This window comes from Astatotilapia calliptera, chromosome 13 (genome assembly GCF_964374335.1).
Source record: "Astatotilapia calliptera chromosome 13, fAstCal68.1, whole genome shotgun sequence".
Taxonomy (NCBI): domain Eukaryota; kingdom Metazoa; phylum Chordata; class Actinopteri; order Cichliformes; family Cichlidae; genus Astatotilapia; species Astatotilapia calliptera.
Genome location: NC_137434.1, coordinates 15179687 through 15206724, shown reverse-complemented (window position 1 = coordinate 15206724; position 27038 = coordinate 15179687). Strand labels below are relative to the sequence as shown.

Sequence of the window (27038 nt, the reverse complement as noted above, 5' to 3'; positions counted from 1 at the left end):
TTAAACGTGCGCAGAGTGTGCAGCGTTTTCCGAGGGATTTCCATGCTGTCACAAAAGACCCCTGTGAGACCAGCTTATTTACTCTGCAGTAAAACTCGAGAGGGAGTAAACCGTGCAGTAAAAGTAGAAAAAGGGGCACAGTGAAGTTAGATTTAGGGTTGCCTCCGCCTCTCTGTTCTGTGTGTGCCATCAGGGAAAACCCAATCTGCTGCCCTTGTTCCGTTATTCGAGTTGAATTATGTTGTGTTTGGAGTCAAGGGGTAAAATGTGTTGTATAACACACAAACAAGCTTCAGAATAGCTTTTAATTAAAGAGAGAGGTATTACATTGTTCTCAGTTATTGGTTACATAGTGGCTGGTACAGTGACAAGATATTAATTCAGCATAAATAAGCAGTTGTGCAATCAGAGGTTATTATATTTCACAATGCTACGCATAAGCACTTGCTTAACTGTACAAGATGCATTTTCACAGATGAATGCAAAATGTGCTTTTCTTTTGTTCTTTCAAGAATAACCATTTTCAAATATATCAACGAGTTTCAAATAGAACGCGAACTTGCACATAACAGAGGGTTAGCTATCGTTGGAAACCAACCAACCAGCGTGGAGTGAAAAGATGTTTCATACACAGTACAGAGGCTGATGGCTCTGCATGGCCATCCACATGGCAAAAGTACAGTACTGCATATGTCTAACCAACATGCTCCAAACAGTTTGGAAAACTGGGTAACCGATCCAGACATTCAGTTTCCCTCCTCCTCAGGAGTATTGCTTTGTTACATTCCACATTTTGATCATGTTCAAGTCATTTTGTCAAACTCCAGGCTGTACTGTAAGAGTCTGCATGCAATAAGAGAGCTGGTGTGTGTTTGTTAGCAGCTACAGGAACAAAGCTCACAAGCAGTGACATCCAAAGGTTGAGGTTCAAACCAGCAGCTAGAAATCATTTTAGATTTGACTTTGACCGTTGCTTTGTACAATATCTAAAGTGGCAAAATGGAAAGTTTGTAAACCTGGGAATATTTTTTGCATTTTTGGCTGAGTTTGTATTAAAATAGCCAAAGAATACAGAGAAACGATGCTATCACGTAACAACTTACATGTAATAGCCCAGCAACTAATAATTTAAATTACATCTAAATCATTTTTGTACATTTTACAAAAAAAAGGGAATATTTAGAGTTCAAATTTTAGCAAAATAGTGAATTGAAAATTTATGAATTTTCAAAAATTTGTTATGTGGGGTCATTCTTTATCTGTATTTGGGATGAGCAAGTTGTGATAATGTTTAATAAAATGTTCTTTGTGATAGATATTGTATAAAATGAGCACACAAATTAAAAAGAAAAAAAGACTGGAAGGCAGTGTGCGAACACCACACTGTTTCAGAGTTACAACTTAACAAAAAGGTGAGATGTAATGTTCCTCTGGTTTGAATTAACCAAAGTCCACCTTACAAACAGACCAAAAGCTGCTCGTTCACTCCAACCACTATCAGCTGCTCTCAAATCTGTTTCTTGTCCTCCGTCCCTGACCGCTTCAGACAAGTGGGCTGGGGTCAGTATGGAGCAAGTGATGCGTATCTTTCCAAGGCACTTAATGCTTTTCATTCCCTTAGATGATTAATTAAAGACAATCAATAATGTTCTTTTGCTAATACCCTTTTCTGCAGGGTACAAATGCACTTAAATGAAATGATAACACAACCTTGAATCAAACGCTAGTCATCGAGGTTTGAAACAGACACTAACTTTGGTATGATGATCTTACACTTGTGCACTTTGATGACATTACTGCCAAGATGTAAATATTACCGGATTTAAAATAACATGCAACATAAAAATGTAAAGAACATGGAGAAAAAAGATTAGATTTAAAAAAACACAATGTTTGAGACAGAAGGCAAATCACTAAACCTGAAAAGGCAAAACAACCTCAGTGATCTAAAATAACGTGAGATAATCACAGCACCAAGAACACATACACAGACAAAGTCAGTTGAAATCATTGTAGCAAAGCTGAGAAGTACAGATTGCATATTATAGCCAGCTAAACTAAAGGAAGCCAAAGAAAACTGTATCATCAACGTATCGCTCTGCTGGGCGCGACTGCACGCGGTCGAACATTCACAGCTTGTTTCTTACAGGTATGGTGGAAACATTCTCAAACTACTTTGTGGTCTCTTGGGTCTTCTGGTTGCCACTGGCTGCCGTGAAGCTGTAAAATCCCCTGTAAAACCTCCAACCAGACTTTGTAGCAGAAAAGGTATTGCTCCTGAAATAAGGGGGACAAAGGACACGTCTAATTTTGCTCACCATCTATTCCAAAGCCTGAATTTTAACCCTTCTGCTGGCACTGACCTTGGTTTGAATCATCCCGTGCCGCTGAAGTCTCATCTCTTTCACAATGTTGCTTACGTTAATCTAAAGGTAAAAAAAGAAAACTGTTAAGTACAGATGAAAATGCATGCATGTTTTATTTCAAATAACAGTGATTAATGAAGTGGCTGCAACCATGTTAGTGCTGCTGGGTCGCACTTTGGCACAGCGGTGGTTTAAGAATAGCCAGTTATAGTAGGATCTGCCCCTGCTGACCTATGTGAAAAATTTCACAGCAGTCTATCCGATAATTGTTTTTTATTTTTCCGGAATGTGATAGAACTGTGCCAGTTGCATGACTAAAACCACTAAATGCCAATGAAAACCCATCAAAGTGGATTCCACTCACAGGCAAATCATTCTCGATGAGGCTAAGGATGATGTCAGTACAAATAAGAACTCCTGTACGTCCTATGCCAGCGCTGCAGTGCACAGTGACAGGCCCTTTATGGTGCACCGCCCTCAGGTAGCGGATGAAGCGAACCAGCTGCTCGGAGGAGTGCGGCACGCCGTGGTCAGGCCAGTGTGTGAACTTCAGGTGTCGAACAAAATGTGTTTCGGCAGTCTGGAATGGCAATTCATCAAAAATTTGCACAAAACTTGTATTTATTCATTTTTTACAGTAAGTCAGAAAAGAAAGTGCCCCTCTCTCACCTCACTCTCCACCATACGGATGATCTTGATGTGGAAGTATTCCAGGTACTGTTGGTTCTCGAGGTGAAGCTGGTACCTGCCTACATCCAAAGGCACACCCAGCTTCTCTGGCCAGTATTTGTGACATTTAATCCTTCCCCGCTCTACTTCCTGGGTCATCATGGAAACGACATCGGATTTATTTTCCCAGATCATCTGCCAGAAGGTTTGCACAGTAGAAGGTAAAGGGCCCTGACAGGAGATGTAGAAGAACTCTTCATCGCCAACTTGCATGCGGATGTAGCTGGCATTGATATAGTCCTGATTCTCTCCAACCACAACACGAGTTTTGTCGTCTAAAGGAAGAAAGAGCAAAAATAACACGCAAAAATAGTCTCGGTGTGTTTTTGAGTTTGAGCCACAGCCACTCAGTGGTTAATGAAGCCTTGACTTGAGCATTTTTATCACCAGCATCTCGATGTTTTGAAACCAGACGTGATGAGCGAGCGGTGCATCTGACTTAGAAGTCGAAGACACTGTGAGTTTATGAGGTAGTGATTAATTCTATCACAAATCAGACAGCAAACCTCTGGAATTCATGGTGATAACACAGCTTGTAATATTATTTGTTCCTGATGCTCCTTCATTTATTAAAAATATAAATCCTAGATAATTACAACATCACATACTTGGCAGACTCAGAGAAAATTATAAGTGTGGTACCAGTGAGTTATTGAGAAATAATTTGTTCTGTGTAAATTAAATTGCTTAACTGTTGTACACAAACATCTTCACTCCCTTCTTTTTTAGAGTCAGCTTAAAGTGAGACAATGAAACAATGGAATGCCAAGTCCCTGAGTATCCATTTTTACGAGCTTTAAACCATCAACGAGAAAGATGGAACCCCTAAAAAAGGGAACATAAAAAGTGCAAGGTTTGAATAAATAATAACATTAAATTTTTACACTCAACTTACAGGGTAGGATGTCTCTGTAGCGGTTCTTGTCTCTGTTCTCAGGAGCTTTTCCCACTAGGCAGTTGTCAGAAGGCTTCAGATGCTCCAGAGCCTTAAGTATAAACATGGACATAATAACCACAATAACTTAAGATAATGCATTTTATTTATTTTAATAAACGCTGATTTTCTACAGCATGGATGTTTGTCTGCCGCTTCACAGTGGAACCCATATTGTAGTAAGTTACATAATAACTTCCTTTTTATGAATCCAGTAGTTCACACAAACCATGAACTCTTTGACCAGTTCCTGCTGGTCCAGTTGATGCTGGAGAATCTGGATGAGAGCTTTGACTCTGGAGCCTGAGTACTGGCTGGTCTTTGCAGGGGTAATAAGAGCTAGACTGGCCAGTTCCTCCTCTGATACTATGGGAGGGCCTGAGAAAAATATAGATTAAAAGAAGTGGAGAAAAGGGTCACTTTAACCCTTTAATGCAAACATTTATCTATTTTAACTCAGACTTGTCATTACAGTACTACAGAAACAGGCACCTGTTTGGGATGAGGCCATTTCCTGACCTTTGGTGCTGAATACATCGTCGTCATCATCTTCACTGCTCCAGCCGTCTGACTGGGGTTTCCGGATGTCTTTGCAGGAGTGGTCCAAAAGTTTGCTCACAATTTGTTTCCTGGGGGAGTCAGGGGGCAGGGCAGGGGTGAGACCAGACCATTTTTAGTCTTCGGTAGGAGGGGATGAAATCATGCAAGGCTGAGCTTCCTTTCCCTGCGCCTTTTCCACCTAAAATACAGTATAAACAAAAGGCTAAAATATATTTTTACTACTGCTGTACCTTTCTTTTTTTAAGCCTGCATGGAATAGTACTATACACTTCCTAGCTGTTACACTAACTGACATTTTCTTCTAATGGGGATCACAGTTTACAAGCGTCAACGTTTATCCCACAGTCATCTTTTATTTATTGCTCTTTGCTGCCTCCTTATGGATAATGCTGGTACTCCAGCATACAAAGATGCAGGAGGAGGGGGGTTGAAGAAGAGGACACGAAATATGTAGACAATACAAGAGAGTAGTACTACCTGTCAGAAGCTCCATGCAACATGTCAGTGACATTGAGGGATGGGCAGCAAGCTTGATGAGAAGGGGTGCTGTTACAGCTCTCCTGTTCCACAGACAAAAAGCCAGAGGAGGCAACAGAGGGAAGGAGCAAGATGTTAGCAGCAGATGTTAGTAAAGATGTAAAGAAGGGTACGATTTAATTTTAATAGTTAATAATGTTGCAGTTAGTTTATATACAGTACTGTACAAAAGTCTTGGGCTGTCTTTTCTTTTTATTTTACTAGGAAAATGAGAAATAGGTGTAGTCGGGTATTGAAACATGAGCAACCACACATGGAAAATGCTGCATACAAGACAAAAACAGAGTTTGTACAACTGTAATGAGCTTGAAAGTCAATATTTGGTATCACCACTTTTATTCTTTAACACAGCCTGAACTCTCTGTTTTTGGGATAATGGTCATGCTGAAAAAGAAAGCCTTTCCCAATCAGACGCTTTCCAGGTAGTATTAAATGGTAATGCATTGTACGCCCCCCAACACCCCCAAAGCTGAAATGCAGCCACAATGACAGGACCTTTACCACGTTTTACAGTTGGCCGTAAACCTCTGCTGTGCTTCTTTCCTGACCTCCTTTGTACACACTGATAAAGTTTTGAATCAAAACGTTCAAATTTGCACTCATCATGTCATAAGACCTGTTGCCACAGATTTTCAGTCCACTTCTTGTGTAATTTTCCAAAGCTCTGACTCTTCTCCCTGTTCCCTTTCCTCAAGAATGGGTGAGTGACACTTATTCTTCCTTGAAGACGATTTCTAGGCAAGTTTCAGCAAACAGTAGACAGATCAACTGAGATGTATCTCTCATGTTAACCTTGATTAGGTACCTTTTTAAGGTTCACAGGTCAGGGTTAAATGACTTAACATGCAAAAAACATCCCGCTGAACATGATCAGGTACAGGGACTGGAGCGAAAATGAGTAAAAAAGCAGCCAATGTCCAAAGAAATCTCTGATAGGCCTTCAGAAAGCTGGAGAACGATTGCTCAAGACCACTTTAAGAATTACAAGAAAGTCTGGCTACTTTGAAGCAAAGTTGAAAGAAATGAGAAGTTGCTCAAGACTTTTGCACACTTCTGTATGCTTGTTAGTGTCCACATTACCTGTTTACCTGTAGTCTCATCGGTTACAACTGTCAGTAGGTGAGGTGAGGGAGGGGGCGATGTTAGAACAACATCTGCTTCATTAACCACAGGGTCTGACGTTGCCTCTAAAACAGCAAATGTAGACAAAATGTCAACAAATAACAAGATTAAAATAATCACGCTTTTTGTTAATGAAATATTACAAATCTCTCTGAGTCTACAGCTTGTTTTAAACATCTGCTTTCTACAAATCCTAATAATAAGAAGGGGCCACACTTTATTTTAGAGTAAACTAATAAGACATAAGAGGCTGTATTTGTATCAAATTACACAGAGCTAGAAATAATGTTTTTATTAGGCAAATTTTACAAGCCATACCATCATTAGGCATTATTCAAGACTTTGCATGAGCTTATTTGACACTACAGTTGTGCTGTAATGTGTTGCCAATAACCCTCTAAGAAAGTGTGAGCCTCTAATAATAGGAGTTAACGAGGGATTTGACTTTATGTCTCAATATAGAGTTGTAATGACAACATAGTAGCTATCATAGCCTGGTATTAGGGGATTGGAAAGTGGCATGATATTTTTAAAAACGTGTGAGAGTAGACTGTCAACAAAGTACCACCTACACGTTGTAAAAGTCTGGACACCATCAAGATTTTAAGGGATGACTGAACATGTGATCCACTATGCTTTAGATTTCTTCTAATGACCAACGAATGATCCAGTAGTAAGGTGAAAGTCAGAGACAATTTGTAAGTATATCTTACGGCACTAAATCTGGTTTTCAAAGCGATCTTAATGTATATGTAAGGCACTATAAACATACTATTTCTAATTCTAGTTATGCCTAATTAGACACAAAATATGGATTTTTACATCTTTTACCATAAAATTTAGCGCAGCTTAGGAAATGTATTTGTCAGAGAGCATACCAGGGGGACGGTCCACTGGCCTGTTCAGCATGAGGTCAGGTGAAGAGCAATTATCAGGGTTGGACACAAGAGCAGGCTGCTCAGCTAAAATAGCTTCAGTTTGAGCTGACATGTTGGGCGGTGTAGGTGACTCGGAGTAGGTCAGGGGCAGGACGTCTCTGCAGATGGTGAGCTGCACAGTCCCTTCAGCTTTGCGCAGGATTTCCACCACCTTACTGTGGCTCAGTCCAGACACAATCACACCATTCACCTAGCATGGGCACAAAGAAAATCAAAGCCTCCCCCTGACTATGGAGGTAAAAAAAAATTATTTGCATTACATACGTTGTTTTGTTACCTCTAACAGAATATCTCCCACTCTCAGGCGACCGTCCTGCTCAGCTACTCCACCTGAGCAAATTTCTCTCACCCTGAGCATGCTGCCATTTGTTCCCCCGACCAATGCAAAACCGAGACCTCCTCCTTCTGGTTTAGTGAACTCCACTTGCATGATGCAATTCTAAGAAGACAAGAATTGAGAAATAAGGAAACAGATTCTCTTATCAGTTTTATAGCTGTGTATTTACAAGGCCAGATTGTATTCTACATTAATAAATTGCCACTGTGTCGTGTACATAAATGAAGAGTAAAGAATGCTTGTCAAACACACAGATAGAGAATACATTAACAGATTGACACTCAGCAGACTCATGTTACAGTGTCCCCTTAGACGGACAATTGTTTAAGCAAAGCAGAAGGTGTACAGGAGAAAAGACCAGGCTAGTGGACAGAAAATACATTTGTTAGTAAACTTACATCCTGTTCTTGGCCGAGAGAGAGACATCTGAATTGTCCAGCAGTCTGATACACAGCTTCAGCTGAAAAAAAAGCCCATTCAGACAAAAAAAAGAGTTAACATGTATATTATTATGCTTTTAGAAAACATCAAGCAAGTTTAACAAAGGGAACTCCTGGAGTTTGGCTCTAAACCAGCAGTGGAACTTTCCTTCTCTACCGATTTGCATCCATGCCACCTTCTGCATCAAAATAAATTTCAAAACAAGACACTTGGAGAAAAAACAGCAACACACACCAACCTCCCACCTCTTCGGACATTTTGAAAGAGAAGTGTTGAGCGGTGTATTTCTTCTATGACAGCAAAACAAAGCTGATCTTTTCAGACTGACCCTCTCCACTTTATACACCGTCACCAGGCAACTGAGATACCTGCCCTATAGACCACTGGCTGTATGGTTCTGACTCTGTGTGCATGTGTGTGCGACGCCTTTGGCCTTGCAGTCCAATACGCCAGTGGAGGGCCAGAGGCTCGCTAATTATTAATCCTGCTGTGAGAGCCCAGGATCTGTCTGTCAGCATTCAGATCACACACATGTAAACGCACACACAGCTGCAAAGAGAGCTATCTGTCAGCACCAAGCTCATGCTTCACCCTGACAATGGGACAGCCGTCAAAGGGATGAATGGTAACTAGTTACTGTGCTGATGATGAAAAGAGTTTGGAAGAAGCAAAAAGAGAAATAAATGAATGCGAGAAAGAAAAAAACTCACCATCTTCAGTAGGAGAGTCTTTCTCTGGGGATACTGGCTCTTCAAAACGAGCAAAGGACTTCCTGTCCTTTTTCCAGTCAAACAGACCTGTCGAAGAAAACAAAGAGATCAAACACTAAAAAATACCTTTGCATTACACACAAGTAATTGTTTTGCTTCCCAGAATTTTAAGGTTTTCTGGTAATGATTGAACCTAAATTATCATTGTTGAGCGCAAACATATTTGGTTTCTAAGCAATGCATCATTGCATATACTGCATAGAAACCAAACTATCCTGTTTAGCTGTCCTTGGAGTCCCGATCAAGTGAAGTCATGCCATAAATTCTTTGGAAGCACTTACCGTTCCACTTACCCCTGGGGGTCACTGGCTGCTCTTCTCTGTAACAGACACAAGAACAGACTCATTCAAAGAAAGAGAGGCAAACACTAAAAACATTATCTCTCGAACCATTAATACCTGATGACTTTTAGTTTCACTTTACGTGGAGCGATCTCACAAGCTTTAACTGCATCCTCTAGTGTCATTCCCAGCGTGCACCTTCCACAGATGTACAGGATCTTGTCATTGGGTTGGACACTACCCTCCTCGCTGGCAGGGGAACCTGGCACCACCTCCAGACAGTAGATGCCCTGCCATTTACTACCAATGCCACCTGTCAGCTTTATTCCTGGAAAGGGCACGCAGAGATTAATTCAAATAATATATGACTGATGTGCTTCTATGCCGTAAGTCGAAGTTTATATAAAGTCCCACCCAGCTGTCCTGAAGGTGTCTTGTGTAGGACAATATCAGGCAGGCTGTCACAAGAGGGTGGAGCCACCAGGTTGCTCACTGCTCTCCCTATTGTCATACTCAGTCTCCTTGGAGATGACCTGAGAATAGTCATGGCAACGTCATCTGCCACACTGGTAACATCGTGGCCATTTACCTGGTAAAAGATGACAGACAAAGAACAGTTGTCATATCAACAGGACACACTTAATGATTACTTTAAATGTGCAGGCGCAAGTTTTGGTGCATACTGTGACGAGCCTGTCTCCTGCCCTGAGTCGTCCATCTGCCTTGGCTGGATTGTCCAATATTTCCTGTATGTAGTAGCAGTTGTCTAGTTTGCTTCGAGTGATGGTGAACCCAAAGCTTCCACTTCTGGACTTAGTCAGAACCACTGACAGCTCAAATTCTTTAACCAATCCCTGTGAGAATAGAAATTAGAAGGTCATGATTTTAAGAAGAAAACAAGAAATTTTTTAATTTGATGGCAGTGGCAAAAGTTTGTGTGGGGGATATAAAAAGCTTCAAAAGTCAGTGGTCCTAAAAAGAAACACCTGGAGGAACATTTGACACTAATAAGGTTCATTAGCACCAGGTCAGTAACATGTATATAAAGAGTATATAAAGATAATCTTAGAGATGCAGAGGTTCAGAGAATCTGTGGCGACGCTTTTTATATTTTAATGTTTTTTGGAGATTTTTATCACAATTTCTTCTGATAATGAGTAGGTGGCACTCACAGGGATCTTTTTCTTTGGAAGAAGAATCATATGATCCATGCCTTTTAGGTTGGTCAGATGCTGCCAACACCAGCCCTTTGATTTTAACATAGAGGGGAGACCCTGGGTTAACTTAGCCAGTCGATAAACAGCGTGATGTAACTGCTTATCCTGATTGCCAATGTTAGTGAATCCAGAATGGAAAGATACCCGGGGTATGTCAAACTGTCTTCATAGTATAGGGCAGAGTAGCACTGCATTAAAAACAGAGCTGACTGTCGTTCCTGTTTTTAATGCAGCCTGCTCCATAGGCTCAGGAACGCTTCCAGAAATCATCCTCTGTGAATCCAGAATGTAAATTCAAACTTACATATATGAACATGATACAGAAACACCACCATCTCCTCTAGATGTCTTATGAGGGACCATACAGCTTGTTATTGGCACTGAGTTCAAAAGCCTGCATCTCCGTTGGTTTAGGGTTACATTAGTGCCTATGGAACTGGCACCTTGCATATTTGGAAAGGCACCATCAATGCTGAAAGGTATATACAGATTTTAGAGCAACATACGATCCCATCCAGAACACCTCTTTATTAGGGAAGACCCTGCATATTTCAGCAAGACGATGCTAAACACCATACTGCAGCTATTATAACAGTAGAAGAACCGAGGCGCTGAACCGGCCTGACCTTTCACCAGTTGAAAAAATGAACAACATAAGACATAAAAATACAAAATAAGACTCTGGACTGTTGAGCAGCTAGCTATTAGACAAGAATGGGAAAACATTAATCTCTCAAAAGTCCAGTGATGGTTCTCTTCAAAAAACTTAATGGAAAACTAGCAGGCAAACTAATATTGATGAAAACACAGCTAAATTTAAGCAGTGGCATAAAAATAGAACATCATCGACTTGCCTTTCTTCGACTCTCTTCCTCTTCCTCATCATATTCGTCATCATCATAATCTTTGTATTCCTTTTCTTTCTTTTCTGGTTCTTCTCTAAATTGGATCGGAGCAGCCGGGGGCAGCAGTGTGGGGGGCAGCACTGGGGGAGGTGGACTAGGACAGGGAGCCACAGAGATAATCTGAGCTGTGATAGGGGTCAGTGGTGGAGGTTGAGGTGGGGGCACCATGGGGCGGCTGATCTTGGACATGGCTTTGTAGTGACTTGGAAGAAGCCCCTGCTGGATTGGGTGGTGCTTGGTTTTAGGGGGCTGTGTTGTGAGTGGCTGGGAGGGATGTGCCAGGGAACAAGTGGTGGGGGTGTCAGATAAGAGGTTGAGGGCCAAGGTGGTGGGGTTGGGGTGTGGATACTGCAAGCTACTTGATGTTTGAGAGCTAAAGTTGGCTGTTTGAGTGCTAGCGGTGGGAAGCATGTGAGGAGGCTCCAGTGTGGAGCTGATGGTCAGGTACTCTTCATCTGCCATGATAGTGAGTCCATTTCCCATGAGGCAATAGGTGACACTTCCATCTGCCTCCTCTCTGACTCCACTGCCGATTAAAAAAAACATTTATTTTGTAGTCTACTTAAAATTAAGCCAAATGTTCATGTTCATCCTAACAATAAAACTCTGTCCTGATAAAAGACATCTGCACGAGTTTTGAAAATAACCACACAACATGCACATCAACACATGACAGCTGGCATCTGAAACATTACCTGGTATACACAGAGTTGGAGCCAGTCTTAGGACAGACATCAATAAGCATCACAGTAGAGCTTGAGGTTGTTGCGTCCTCCTCCTCCACATCTTTGCTCTTCTTTTCTGCTTCTGCTTCCTTTTGTTGCTCGAGCTTCCCAGCAGCTAGTTGGGCCTCTGTTGGAGCAGGTGGAGACCCAGAGCCAGGCGAGGTAGGTGAGGCAGGTGATGCTGGCGAGACTGGTGAAGGAGGAGATGTAGGTGATGTTGGTGAAGGAGGTGAGCGAGGGGAAGATGGTGGAGTCTGTTGTGTCTGCACTTCTGCCTTGAGATCCTCCTGGCTCTCTGGGAGTTGTGAAGCTGCAGGAAGTTCTGAGTTTTTCTCTGTTTTGCTGGTCGGCTCCTCCTCCTGGTTGGAGGGCTTTTTGAGGAGCTCGCTGTAGTCCTCCCCCAACCTGATGTCCAGAGACCGCGATCGAGCATCACGGAGGGATGTAAGAGTCTGTAGAGTCAGACAGAAAGTACAATGGTTTGTCTAAAAATGTCTGCCTTGGGACTGGATTTACAGTGATTCATGAGTATATTAGCTCACCAGTGAGTTATTATCTCCATCATTCAGTGCTCCTGGTCCAGGTCGGCAGATCAGCAGATGAACCTCAGAAGGAGCACCACGTAGCAAAAGCAAAACCCTCTGAGACAAACAGAAAAGAAACTTTGAATTGGTTAAAAATGAGACAGACTTACACTCAACAAAAATATAAACACAACACCTTTGTTACTGCTCCCATTCCCCATGGGATGGACGTAGAGACCTAAAATTCATTCCAGATACACAATATAACCATCCCTCCCAAACAGTGGTCACAAATCAGTCCAAATGTGTGGTAGTGGGCACATCTGCTATATTGAGATAATCCATCCCACCTCACAGGTGTGCCACATCAGGATGCTGATCTGACATCATGAGTAGTGCACAGGTGTACCTCAGACTGCCCACAACAAAAGGCCACCCTGGAATGTGCAGTTTTGTCTCACAGCAAAATGCCACAGATGCCACAAGCAATGAGGGAGCGTGCAATTGGCATGCTGACAGCAGGAATGTCAACCAGATCTGTCGCCCGTGCATTGAATGTTCATTTCTCAACCATAAGCTGTCTCCACAGGCGTTTCAGAGAATATGGCAGCACATCCAACCGGCCTCACAACCGCAGACCTCGTGTAACCACACCAGCCCAGGACCTCCACATCCAGCAGGTTCACCTCCAAGATCGTCTGAGACCAGCCACCCAGACAGCTGCTGGAACAATTGGTTTGCACAACCAAACAATTTCTGCACAAACTGTCAGAAACCGTCTCAGGGACGCTCAACTGCATGCCCGTCGTCCTCATCGGGGTCTTGACCTGACTCCAGCTCGTCGCCGTAACAGACTTGTGTGGGCAAATGCTCACATTCGATGGCGTCTGGCACGTTGGAGAGGTGTGCGCTTCACGGATGAATCATGGTTCACATTGTTCAGGGCAGATGGCAGCTGAGAATGTCCCAGTTCTTGCATGGCCAGCATACTCACCGGACATGTCACCCATTGAGCATGTTCGGGATGTGCTTGACCGGCGTATACGACAGCGTGTACCAGTTCCCACGAATATCCAACAACCTCGCACAGCCATTGAAGTGGAGTGGACCAACATTCCACAGGCCACAATTGACAATCTGATAGACTCCATGCGACCATGTGTTGCACTGCATGAGGCAAATGGTGCACCAGACCCCCAATAGTGCAAAAAACTGCACATTCCAGGGTGGCCTTTTGTTGTGGGCAGTCTGAGGTACACCTGTGCACTACTCATGATGTCAGATCAGCATCCTGATGTGGCACACCTGTGAGGTGGGATGGATTATCTCAATATGGCAGATGTGCCCACTACCACACATTTGGACTGATTTGTGACCACTGTTTGGGAGGGATGGTTATATTGTGTATCTGGAATGAATTTTAGGTCTCTACGTCCATCCCGTGGGGAATGGGAGCAGTAACAAAGGTGTTGCGTTTATATTTTTGTTGAGTGTAAAATGTGCACAGATATCTGACCAACATATGTGTAAAAGCAACGCTGCTAATACCATTGTAACTTCTTGGCAGTACAGAGAAGATTAAATGACACAAGCACAATGACACAAACTGCTTTCTATTTCAAGTGGTACAAGATTAAAGGATTAGTGAAACAATGAAGTGAATGAGACTTGAGAGAGAACAAGGTCACTTGTGTTACTTATACACTCGGCAGTCCATTCATGATTATCCATTGTTCTTCCACAGGTTTACACAGTTTTAAGGCTACATTGGCTATTTTGCAAACAGGTTTATTTTGCTTTTTAGCTTCTTATGGTCCAATTGTCCACACACATTCTTGTCCTCTTATAAATATAAGAAATAAAAAACAAACTCAACAAAAAATACACTATCTGATATAAACATATAAATTCTACCTGATAGGGAAGATTCTTGAGAGGCTCTTTGTTGACAGTCAGGATGATGTCTCCTTCCCGCAGCAGGCCACTTTCCTGCGCTGGCTGACCTGGGAACAGACGTTTGATGCGGACCACGCTGCTGCGGTCTGGTCCTGAGTGCAGCTGGGAGATATAAAAGCTGAAGCCGAGGCCAGACAAGCTCTTCCTCAGCACCACCTCACGTGTGTTTTCTAGGAACGAGATGAAAGGAAACACTTGAGCATTAACATGTGAATTATGATCTTTAGCAACGTGCTAAGAACATTTTTCAATTCAGTGTCACAAATGCATGTATATTTCTTTTCTGTAATTATTATTTGGTAATACATTTTTCCCAATTTATTTGACTTTTTTTCCTACTATTACCAGTAAAGAAGGGAAGGCTACGTGCCAGCGAACAGGAAGCTTTAAGGTTTCAGTGGATGCAATCCCAAGGGACTGAGGCGGCATCAGCCCTAGATGACTCTGACAGCAACCACAATGTAGCTGTCAGATGACTCACAGTCACCTCTGGGCCATGTGTGCATGAGTGTGTGTCCCTGACACTGTCTATCTTTTCTTTTTTATTACGAGGGTAAATGCCCCTTCGTCTCCCCTCTCACCATCCGTTACAAAGCTGTAGTCCTTGGCTCGACCACTCAAGGTCGTTTCCATGGAGACTTCAGTCCTGAGGGGCTGTGTGTGTGATGCACTGTGGACCAAGGTAGGGCAGGGCGAGTCAGGTCTAGGCTCCAGAATTACTGTGGGCTCCCTCTCGAGCAGCAGGCTCACCACCTATAGGGAGCAGATGACGCACATACTGCCCCTTAATATGCTTGATAAATTTAATTGAACAAATAGCGTCACAGCGGGAACAGAGAATAATGTGTAGCAGCACTGGTTCCTGCCATTTTTTCACTGTGAATAACGCTTCCTTAAAAAAGGTTATGGTGGAAAGGTCTAAAGAGTCAGGTCAAGTCCTTGTAATAGTGAATTCAATAGTTTGGACTTTAGTGCTTTTGTCATTATGTTAACTTTTATGGTTTTATATTTAAGTTAATTTAACTAAAACAGACTCATTAGGGAAGGATTATCATCATGGATCACGAAAACATGGATTTAAAGAGATGAAGAAATACGTAACCTCTGTGAAGGACAGTCACTTAGCACTGATATTAATGTAATCATATCAGCAAACGAGAACATTTGTGTGTGTGATTGTGTTTCATTGCATGAGCAAGTGTTCATGCCCGTGTATGTATACCTCCCCAGTCCTCTTCAGGAACTCGACAGCTTGATGGTGAGTCACGCCCCTCAGGTTGGACCTGTCAACCTCCAGCAGTCTGTCACCTGTCATACGCACAAACACAAACCTCATCATCATTAGCAGCATCCGAACCGAAACGGTTTGCGATGTGTGTGCGTGTGTGTGTATATGTGTGATGACATATCACCAAACTTTAAAGTCTCTCCTGCTCACTGAGGCACGAAACAAGTCACAGCACAGAGGTTTACAAAATGTAAATAACAGCAACAGCAAATGTTTTATAATATAATTTCTCAAATACATTTTTATGATCTTTGGGGTTTAGACTTTTATTATCTTACTGTTCAATACACAATCACTTATGTAATATGCTGCATATGGAAGCTTAAGAACTTTTGTGTCAGATTCATACTTTATAATGCTGCGATGATGATGATGATGTTAGGGGGACTGTTATTAAGGATATAATTACAATGTAACAACTGATAAACTTAGAATTTATCCAGAATTTAGAAGTTTGATATGGATCCTGCACATTTTAATCATTTATTTTTTTATAACCCTTTACCTTTTTCAACACCTGATCATATCTTCTACTTCCAAATTAAAAGATTACCAATTTGAATGCGACCATCCTGCTCAGCAGCACCTCCAGGCACCAGACTCTTGATGTAAATGCCTCCATCATGCACATTAGTGTTAATTCCTCCCTTTGACAAGACAGAAAAAAAGAGGAAATTCATTTGGCTGACAGTAAAGCAGTGATCTGACAAAGTTTATATGATTCATATCAATTCAAATTCAGTAAGTCAAGATAAAGTATTTGACATCATATCAAGAACATATTGTATTTTTACAGCTTCCTTATCCAAAATGATTTTTCTTCAAAAATGATTCCGTAAAGAAACCAAACTCTACTTTCTTTTACAACTAGAGAAAATGAGGAAAGCACTCTTCATTAAAACATTTCACTCACAGCAACACTGATGCCAAGGCTTCCACTGCTTTTCTTCAGCTCCACTACAAACCGCTCGCCTGTTTTAAGGCTCAAGATAGAGGGCGACCGAGAGTAAATGTCCTGAAAAAGACGCAGAACAGAGGATTAATGTTAGATTACAAGAAATGATTTCATGAAAAATTACATACAGTAACATGAAAATGTATTGTAATGTTTAGAGGTTATTTCTGCAAGTAAAATGTGAAATTAAAAAACATTTTGATTTAGAGTGTTCGTACTTGTTACTTGAGACTTTTGCAAAATGTGGCAGTTATTCAAAACAATTCTGTAAATGTATGCAAGTTTAAATTAAGTGTCTGCAGCCTATAATATTATAGGTAACAGTGTAAATGTTGCAGTTATAATGACTTTGAAATAATTTAACATCTGTACTGAACTGAAAATAAATAGATCGTTAAAGTGTTCCTAAAAAAGAAAGGAATGAATGAGGGCATATCTTTGGGACACTTCTGAATCCTGTGAATGACGACATCTCTTAGTTTTATCCAATTAATGTGAGCACTTAATCTGTTTATCAGTTGGCATTGGACTCTAATATCAGCTTTGACAGCACTGCTTCTTTTAAAAACAGTAAAGTCAATCGTCTCTAACCGCTGTCTTCTGAGCACTGGTTCTAACCTGGGCATCGTGTATTCGCACCACAGGAATGTGAAGCTTCCTGTTGTGTTTTGGAGTTGCCATGCTGGACAATGTGATGACATCCTCGAGTTCCTCCACTCCAGGACGGTACTCTGTGCTACTCAGGGTAGTCTGTGACCCAAAGTTCCTCTCCAACGCTAATCCAAGAGTACTCTGACTCAAAGAACTTTGTCTGTCCTTCAGTGACTCTGAGAGGAAAACAACCAGGTGGCATTAAAACCATGAAATAACTACTACTCTGCACAGTATGATCTGATAATAATTTATAAATATTTGAAGGATGGACGGAGAAAGCAGTGGGCCGATCTTACGCTTAGGCTGGGACACAATGAGCTCCACCTCATCGGGGCTGCTCTGTAAGATGGCAGCAGCATCACTGAATGTCACTCCTTCCAAACTAGTCTTATTTAGTGAGATGAGACGTCCACCTGGAAAAATCAGCAAATCACCTTCAAGTCCTTATGACAGATCACGTCCAATCTAATTGTGTATCTTGCTCTAGATATTTTATTATACATTTTCATCCCGTATCTATATTTTTAATCTGCATCGTTTGAACTTTGCACCTGGTTTAATTCGTCCATCTTTCTCTGCAGGGCCATCAGGCACAATGGAAGCAATGAAGATCCCAAGGTCAAGTTTGCCTGTATTGTCCTCTCCCACTATCACAAAGCCTGAAACAGGAGCAGAGAATATGAAGACTTTTACTAAAGAATCACTTGTTGTTGCTGTTGTTGTTATACCAGGAATTTTATCTCTCTCAGCTAAATCTGAGCTAATAAACTCACCAAAGCCCAGTTTGGGATCTTTCTTCAGGGTCACGCAGACTATCTCTCTCTCTGGTGGGGTCCGGGTTGGTGTATCAACTGCAAAACGTATGTTTTTAATATGATAAACAGGCAGCAGTAAACTATTTATATACTTTGTTTGCCTCGTTATTGTGCACTGGGTCACAGGGGCAGGTCAAATGTATGGTGTGGGTTTAGGTCATAAACAGACCAAAACATTAAGACTTGTACGCACTTTAGAAATGTTCAAATCAACATATCTGGAATTAGATCTAAACACATGAAGAAAACATGTGGACTCCACATAGGAGAGCCCCTACTGAAAAGAAGAAGAACTATTGTTGTGAGGGGACAATGTCAGCCAGACAACCAGACTGTCACTCTACTTTAACTCTGTGACCATCAAATTTCAAAAACCTAATATGACTTAGAGGCTACCAAACAGATGTCAGGTGCTCCATGCTGATTTAGTGTGTTACTCAAAGACTTGTTGTATTTATATTTTATTTGTCAGCTCACCTCGAATGGAGGATGAGGCATCAGAGTCCTGCTTCTGTAGTGACATACTGGACATCATCCTGGGAAGAAGCTCTGGCGTACTACAACATATGTTCACGGTAACATTTAGCTAAATCCACCTATATTTTTGTGATAATAACATGAAACTCATTATTAAGGGCTACCTCCAACACTGTCGCTCTTTTACATCCCTGAGGTCTCCCGTTTCGGGCAGATCCTTGTTCAGCTCTCTACTCATCTCTCTCCTCATCTCTCTCTGTTGGCGGAGCCGAGCCTCCAATTTGGCAGTCAGGTCGTCACAGGACTTGGACAGGGAGTCTGGTTGACCGGGCGCCAATCCTACATGGTTCAACATGCCCTCTGAGCAGGATATCCGCCTTAAGTTCAGGTTACGACCCCTGTAGGCGGATATGTACTTTTCCATGTTTTCATCTGGAGAAACAAAGTAGAATCAGGTGCTGCTTGCTCTTTGTTATACTTGGTTAAAACCTTTTTTTTAATATTAGCACTGCTAAACCCTGAAACAATATTTTTTGCTCACAGTACTCATTTCTTTCTCCATTTAGGAATAAATATGATCAGTTTTTCCTACCAATCCCATCTCCAGAAGAAATGAGAAAACAATCAATCAATCTAAGACAAGTTATCCTATCCAGTGAGAGAAGAAAAAACAAACACATTTTAAAGTCTTAATTGGGATCAGGCTGGACAGAGAAGAGCTCTTAGTCTGATTTCTCTTTTTTTTTTTGTGCAGTTTAAATTTTAAACAATCAAAATATTCCCACCTGGGATTAAGGTGTGGTTTAGCTGTCGTGACGTCATCTCGCTGTGAAACTTGTGCTGTGCTGAGCAAAGGTTCAGGAGGTATTGTGCTATTTTTGAGCTTTCCGTTACAAAACCATGCTTTTTCCCACTGGGGCCACCACACTCTATAATCAGTTTACGCCGCTGAAAGACATAAATCATTATTTAGTTCCTCTGAGCTTCATAGCAATACTACCTCTGCAAAGTAATGTCTTACACAGCTTAGCAAAGTCTGACTGAAAGGCCATATTTTTTTACCCCAGTGGATATGGAGTCAGTTTCCCTCCAGAGGAAGCGTCTGGTAACAGTCCGGACGTGGTTCTTCATCTCGTACACGATGATTCCTTTGGCACAGACTCCCAAGACCAACTCTCCAACCACCGACCTTTTCTCTCGCCCCACACGGTGGAACATAACTCCATACTCTGGTAGCTGCTGTGCAATCTGATGTGCACATGGTTTTCAGATTTTGTGGGACTCAAAATCTGGGAGTTTAGCTCTTGATCCTAACTCTCATATATACATGTATTTATAAACTAAGCAGGACAGTAAAACTGTCAAATTTAAAAAAAAAATAGTAGTAGTAATAAAAAAGTTCACCGAGACTTATGACTATAGCATACATACAGTAACTAAAGGACAATATAAGCTACTTTTTAAACGAGTCTGTGTACATGTGTGGGAATAAATGCATTATTAGTGTGGTTACCTTTAGGTACTCCATTTCTGCCTCTTCTGGCAGCATCTGTGCATGACTTGCATGTAGTCTTGGCAACTCTTCCTTGACGCTGGGCAGGGCAAGCTTCTCAAGCATCCTCTTGGACACATAGTGCTCTGGTTGGTAATAGTTCTTGCCATATAACTAAAAAAGAGACACAAAAAGGATGAGGATACACACTGACAGATAATGCTGCTCCTTAAAGACATGCTGCAAACATGATTGTTATGTCCTCTGTACCTCTGACATGTAATCACCAAACTCAGCCTGCAGCGCAAGAGCAGCCAGGAATAAGCCTGTCTCCTCATTACAGTAAAGCCTGTCCTCCAAGATATCCTTACGCAGCTGTAAGTAGTACTGGTGACGAGTCAGTTTGTGCCTAGGAAGGAGGAACAAAAAAAGAAGAAAAAAGGCAACAGTGGGTTTAACTAAATACATTTCTGAAAATGAGCTTCCCGCATATGAGTTAATCGTGAAACCACTGCAGCACTTACAGAATGAAGGAGATATCATCAACAAAAAATTTGACTCGAAGAAACACCAAAAAGGATGATATCTGCCCTTTTTTCCAACTGTCAGGGGCAACTTTGGAGATTTTTGTTTCATGTTCCAAAAAGAAATATTCATCATCTGCAGAATGCCAAAGAAAAGCTTCTTTAGCCACATTTGTCTGAAGTGACTAAAACATCCAGTTGCGGAAAGACAGATTCAAAGTCATTTCAGTTTTTTCTGGAAAGGTATTCAGATAAATTACATATTCAAATATTTTTTTTACTGTCAATCCTTTCTCACAACCAGTGCACTCAAGATAGATCAGGTCCTATTTATTATGGGCTCTTACCATCTAGGAAGGCAAGACCAAAGTAAAAGTGTTCCACCAAGTTTGCGTGCGCGACCACCATGTCAAACACATCTCTTGCTCTGGACTTAATATCACAGCGAACCACCACGTACTGTCCATTAGGCATCACAACAGTCACTTCTCTCTGAGACGAACATGAACGGCCCTTTCTGGACTGTGGCGTGTACACACAAAACACACAGACACACACGTACATGTACATACATATACAAATACTATACATGCAATTATGCAAATAGACACAGTTCAGCATGCGAGAAAGGAAAAGCTAAAAGAATAGGAGCAAACAGAAGTGTAAACCGAAATTGCTTATGGGCAAGTGAGCCGAGATTATTCATTTACCACAATAGATCCTGGAAGCTCAAGAACAATTTGTTGCTCATCTGGCATTCTGACGAACTCGGGACCCAATGCCTGGAAAATAAAATTAATTAAACAAAAAAAAAAAATATGTATATATTATTAGCTGGAATACATCTGACAGGTTGTCATTCCTCACTAAATGATCAACTGTATACAGAGATTTTAGTTCACCTGCACTGACTACTCTACAGTTCACTGTCATTCTAATACAGCTACATGCACACAGATCCACAGCATGCACGTTTACTCCGTGCCCTGCAAAAACATTTCACTTGACTTATGTCACTGATACATTCAAGTTCGTTTCTAAGCTTACCTTAGATTTTCTCTGGCTCAGACTAAGCGAGGAGTCGCTGAATGTGATGGAAGGACTGTGAGATCTGCCTGATGTCTTCGGAGAGATGTCGTGATGGGGACTCCTACCGAGCCAACTGCAATTGCTGTCCCTGTGACGAACCCCACGAGGGATTCTGAAGGGAGAGAGGTGGGTGGGGAAGGACAGATTGTGTAATAGTTGTGCAGGCGAGTTGGAAAAGTCAAACAACGAGAAAATGTCAGATCCCCTCAAAGTCAGTACAGACAATAAGGACGGGGGAAATGAGGAGCGGAAAGATTTATCTGTGCTGACATGAATGCACAGATAGCATCCTTCTACACTCTTGGTAGAAGGTCCAGTGATGGTGTGTATATATGCATGCATATATACATGCCTTTCTAAAGAAGATTGGTACAACGATGTGGGAGAGCTTCTCGGTCTTTGTCTCCATGGTCTTTGAGGTAAACTCCCTATAAAACATATTAAAAATGTTGTTGTTTTTTAAATAGTACACATATATATGTTCTGACTGTAAAATGCATTAAACAAAAATAGATACAAAACATAAAAGCATGCATAATTCAAGGATTACATCCAGACACTAAAGTGATGCATTTTGACATGAAACAAACTTCTTTGAAAGACATCCTGTGACTTCTGTTCAGGATTTGGTTTCAGCCAAACGAAACGCATACCTGACTTTGAGTCAGAGTCCGTTGAATATCTTCTACCTTCAGCACTTCCTTCGCTGAAGTCTGAAAATGGCCCTCTCTTTCCTGTCATCCAGGTAAGAAATAAAAGATGACAGCAATGTTTAATCTGGTTCTTTGTCTCTGCTGCCCTGAGACACTAAGATGTTTGGACAGACCTGCAGGAGGTTTTAGCTTGGAGCATCTCGCTCAGTATCTGATTACTGGCTCTCGCAGGATCCTAATCCTGGGCTTGCTTTAGGTTAAGATTTTAATCCTGTTGTCCGGTGTTCAGTCTTGAGTCAAACCAACAGTGACTGCAGCTACGTCCAGGAAATATGTAGATGACACCTCTTAAAGGTCAAATTTATTTAGGACGCATTAGGATTATTTAGAAATTAAATGAAATGACTCAGCTTTTTATGTGTGTGTTGTATGGACCTAGTTTAAATCAAACATTTATCTCAACTGTATCACGCTCACCATGAAGTCTTTCTCTGATCATCAGACTTCTGCCGCTCAGAGGGACATTGCTGTCTGGCAGAGATGTCTGGTCCATCTGGAGGAAAAAGAACCCCTGCTATTCACAGACACTTTCATTTTTTTTTCATTAGTGCACAGTATGGCATTAATTTCACACACAGAATAGGCTGATGAGAACATAAAATATCATCAGACATGACCTTAGTGTAGAAAGTCTTTTTTTTCCGACTCACTGATTCATGAAAAACCTCCTCCACCAGCTGCCTGATGACTTTGGCGGGGGGCAGCAGGATGGAGGCTTTGAGCTGGGATTCGCAGGCTTCCAGGATGGAGTTGAGGTTTACCCGGCGGTGAGACAGGTCCTCACACATGCTGAGGAGGAGGCTGTTTAGATGGTCACTCAACTGAACCGGCTGAAAGTGAGAATTTAAATAATAATTACAACAGCTGAGTTGTGATGGTTAATGAGAAAATAACTGATGATTTTATATAAGGGGCTACTACCTGATTTTGAGGTAGGTGAAAATCAACTGACCAGTAGAGAGTCATACCCAGTGAATACACCAGCATCTATGCAACAGATAAAACCAGGTTTACTTTTGCATTCCTTCATAATGTGTTATAATAGTGACGATACTTATATATGAATGAGAGTGAAGTTTTTCCAGTAAGAAGCAAGTAAGAGTAAGAACAAGATAGATACAGTAGATCAACGTGAGCTGGTTTGCACAGAGAATCTTTAAAACAATAAAAATAAATCTATTTCAAGCATGATTGATTAAATCGGGGGTATGCCATATACTGGATGTATAAAATAGAAATGCAGATTACTGAAGCAAAAGGGAGCAGGCAACAACACATTGTGCTTTCTTTTTTGGAGTTTTAAGGCATATTTCTTGAACATGAATTCTATATAGTGGTTTTTCAAATACGAAATATTGTTATATATATAAATGTATGATCATTTTCACATTATAATTTGTTTTTAATAGTTACTTTTTTGGACAATGTACACAAGTAAGGCTCACAAGTGCAGATTTCAGGTCGTGATTCTCTTTCTTCAGCCACTAGATGGCGCACTTACACCTTATTCGACCTTCAGCTCCAGACATCCTAAGATTTTCCACTCAATGAAAGAGACACATCAGTTTATGTCTGGATTGATTCTTAACGTCGCGAAGTCACTGCAGAGTTTAAAGTTGCTAATAAGCTGTAAAGCTACAGGCTCTAGTACTCTGCACTATTTGAGAAATCTGCCTTCCACTTTCACGTGAGATACGGGTACGAAAACACGCGCACTGACCCTCTCTGTGGCAGGTTTGGTTGAGCTGGCACGGCCCTGCAGCATCTCCGGAGCGGCGAATGTGGAAACCTCATCTGATAGGCCACAGTTCTTAAATGCTAAGGTACCAGTGGCTGACAGCAGCAAGGAGGTGGGGCTTATGATACTGCACATATTGTTTTGACCTGAAAAAAAGGAAACATTTATGTACTATCGGCTTTATTGTAGTCTTACACTAAAGTCCCACTGAGGGAAGCAAGAATGCACGATATGTTTAAATAGTTTCATAGATTTTCCACTGGCGCAACATGATAGTATGGTCGTGACGTTATAAGGCATGATGTATGTGAGGCTAAAATAACAGGGAGTGAGGTGGGGAGGGTCCTAAATGCTTTACCCTTATAAGAGACATCCACTAAAGACTCTGCAGTGCCCAGCAGCAAGGACCAGACCTCCTCCTCCAGCAGAGGTCCCCCTCGTGCCTCCAGTACTTCAGCTAATGTAACAAACGTGCTGCTCATTCTGCACACACTCCACGTATGCACCTGAGGGGGAATGCACACGGAGAACATATGCATAATACACACCGTTACATATGCAAATTGCGACTCATTAGAGGCATTTTTGATAGTAATATTCTAAAGAGAGGGTTAATTTTCCTCGCTTTACATGCAAATCAGGTATGTACAAGAGGCTGTATGTGAAAGTAAGACATGCACACATGACACTTAGTTGTTATTCTTTATGCCAGAATTATTATATATTTCCCTCAATATTTTTGACTTTAGAGGGAGAGCTGTAAGAGATTCTGGGACATTTCATAAACACAAAAATCCTTTTCACTGATTCAGACTACTTTAGTGCTTTGATCTTACTGCCTGTCACTTTCTCTGCCACTCCCATCTACTAATTGGCTTTTCTCTGACCTGGGGGCAGTCCTGAGGAAGCTTTCATTCTTGCACCAAAGCAAGTGTGTCATTATCCCAAGTTAGTTTGTTACATACTATGCAGTTACCACATCTATATACAGCACTTTGAGTGCTGCATATAGATGTATTTTTCTTACTTTGAGCATTATGGTGGTTGCTGAGCAGTTTACTATTTTATATAGATGAACATCCAGTTGGACTGGACCTAAACTTGCCATTGTTTGGGACGACTGTGATAAAAACAAGTAATGACGCTTATGGGTGGTCTCAAATGGATAAACAGTCTTACTTGCTTTCTATGAAAACATGAGGAATAACACTGTGAGTAAAACAGACATGTTGATTTTCCCAAAGCTAAAGGTTAAACTGAGTTTTCTCAGTGGCCAATGGCAGAATCTGGTTGTTATTGGTGAATGATTAAGTCCAGTATAACCTGATCACCCGGCCTCTTATTCTACCAGATCGATTGGTTTTATTGTGACTCTAAGTTAGTCTAAATCTTTCAAAGCAGTAATATAATAGGCTTGTTTCTACAGATACAAACCAACCTAATTACTTTAGACCTGATTAAATCTCCCTCTTAAACTGAACTTATCCTTGGCTTACAAGATTAAATTCGGTAGCAAAAAACAAATACTCTAATCAAATTGTAAGGCTATGAGGTTTAAAATCTAAAATGATACAACTGTAAAATTACATCGATGAGATCATAGAATCATCCTGCTGCAGATTACAGAAGGGTGCTTTGAATGAACCTTAAAAGTATGAAATTTGTCTGTACCCCCACCGATCTAGTCTTCAGTAAAAGTTCAGCAACTGTGCTTCTGTAGAGCTATTAGAGTAACTTTTGTAAAGAGGCACACTGCTACTGGAGCCTGAAGAAAAACCTGGTTATTGGATGGTAGTTATAGCAACAATAGTTTTATGTGTTACTAAATTTGTGAGGAAACTGTAAGGGAATCATGCTGTACATACAACAACATGGATCTGCTGATGGTCTAGGTCAAGTATGTGAACTCACCATCAACATCAAACTTTCAGTTTCTATTAGAACATCTATATTCCCGTGCAGACAATGATAATTACATTATAATTGTAGAACATATAGACATTCATTTAAACTCATTATAATTGGAGCGTGCAAACACAGTGTTTTGTCCTTCATACATTATGTTTGGACTAAGATACGGAACATACTATGATTTAATGAACCACTAGATGACTAGCCTTCCTACACTGTTAGTAAAACATTCTTACTTAATCATGAAGCAGACAGACACTTGATGTAGATTCACATCCAAATGCTGCGATATATTCTGGGGAATTTAGGACATCACGCTTCTTCAAGGATCTAGGTCTCATGCAACCTTCTTTCTGGCTACAAGGTGAGAATAAACCCTACCTTCCAGTAATGTGAATCAAAAGTATTATACAGTGGGCGTAAAGCTATCATGGTGAGTGATTGTTTGTTGTGATTACAGCATAAGCAGTCTATAACATACAACCATTTTCACCCAGACCATTTTTGTCCTTACAGGCCTCAACATCACAGCTACACATTTTATAGTTCGTTCTCTTTACAGTCTTGTGGCTGTATCTCTGGGGTTTGTGCCTAAAGCAGATTAGATATCTTCTCAAATCTGCAATCAATAAAATGTAATTAAAATATGAAGACACCAGTATCACACATGTGGCAAACAGCAGTGTAAAATGAATTGATAAAGAGCGTTACCTGGTACCATATGTAACCTGTGTCAGCGGTCTGATCCTTAGTATTATCTTCAATACTCCCAGGGATTCAAAGTAATCCTCGTGATCATCGCATTGTTGTTTTGATGTCCTCGCTGTGAAGGCTGCTCGGTTCTGGCAGGCAATTCATCAATGACATTAACTATACATGGTGCCCCATTCATTTGCACTATTACCACACTCACCACGCTGAAGATCTGAAACTTTTTACTGTAATTGGCGCTATTCTTGGCGTCTCGTCTTTAAACACTTGATTGGATTAGCCCCGCGGTTTGACAACGACGGGTCAGAGCCACCAATAGCCGGTGGGG

At 41.2% G+C, this 27038-nt stretch overlaps 1 protein-coding gene across 2 annotated transcripts; it reads right to left on the bottom strand.

The window, feature by feature from the left end:
- Positions 1-286: 286 nt before the first annotated feature.
- Positions 287-26955, bottom strand: ptpn20 (protein tyrosine phosphatase non-receptor type 20). 2 transcript variants are annotated; one of them, XM_026189038.2, is made up of 47 exons: positions 26711-26955; positions 24447-24594; positions 24071-24234; positions 23272-23337; positions 23001-23180; positions 22768-22843; positions 22291-22371; positions 21990-22065; positions 21596-21749; positions 21259-21330; positions 20896-21070; positions 20549-20684; positions 20295-20433; positions 20046-20198; positions 19595-19780; positions 19318-19480; positions 18697-18964; positions 18533-18612; positions 18014-18091; positions 17792-17899; positions 17537-17653; positions 17205-17413; positions 16545-16646; positions 16185-16278; positions 15566-15651; positions 14925-15096; positions 14302-14513; positions 12406-12504; positions 11834-12315; positions 11088-11664; positions 9700-9870; positions 9431-9605; positions 9134-9344; positions 9017-9054; positions 8676-8762; positions 7923-7984; positions 7465-7626; positions 7128-7377; positions 6208-6314; positions 5068-5150; positions 4522-4658; positions 4259-4407; positions 3991-4081; positions 3036-3370; positions 2731-2946; positions 2364-2426; positions 287-2277 (listed from the first exon to the last, which is right to left on the bottom strand). In XM_026189038.2, the coding sequence occupies exons 2-47, from the start codon at positions 24568-24570 to the stop codon at positions 2167-2169; spliced, it is 7077 nt and encodes a 2358-aa protein (XP_026044823.1). In that variant the 5' UTR covers positions 24571-24594; positions 26711-26955; the 3' UTR covers positions 287-2166. The 2 variants fall into 2 exon arrangements, with proteins under 2 accessions (XP_026044823.1, XP_026044824.2); XM_026189039.2 differs by lacking the exons at positions 21596-21749; positions 21990-22065; positions 22291-22371; ... (4 more) ...; positions 24447-24594; positions 26711-26955 and having other exon boundaries at positions 4549-4658; positions 21259-21570.
- Positions 26956-27038: the final 83 nt, after the last annotated feature.

Coding starts and splice junctions, on each gene's coding strand:
- ptpn20 (XM_026189038.2), bottom strand. CDS start 24,570: ATGAGCAGCACGTTTGTTACATTAGCTGAAGTACTGGAGGCACGAGGG. Junction 23,338..24,070: donor CCAAACCTGCCACAGAGAGG/GTCAGTGCGCGT, acceptor TCTGTTGCATAG/ATGCTGGTGTATTCACTGGG. Junction 19,481..19,594: donor CTGACTCCATATCCACTGGG/GTAAAAAAATAT, acceptor TATGTCTTTCAG/CGGCGTAAACTGATTATAGA.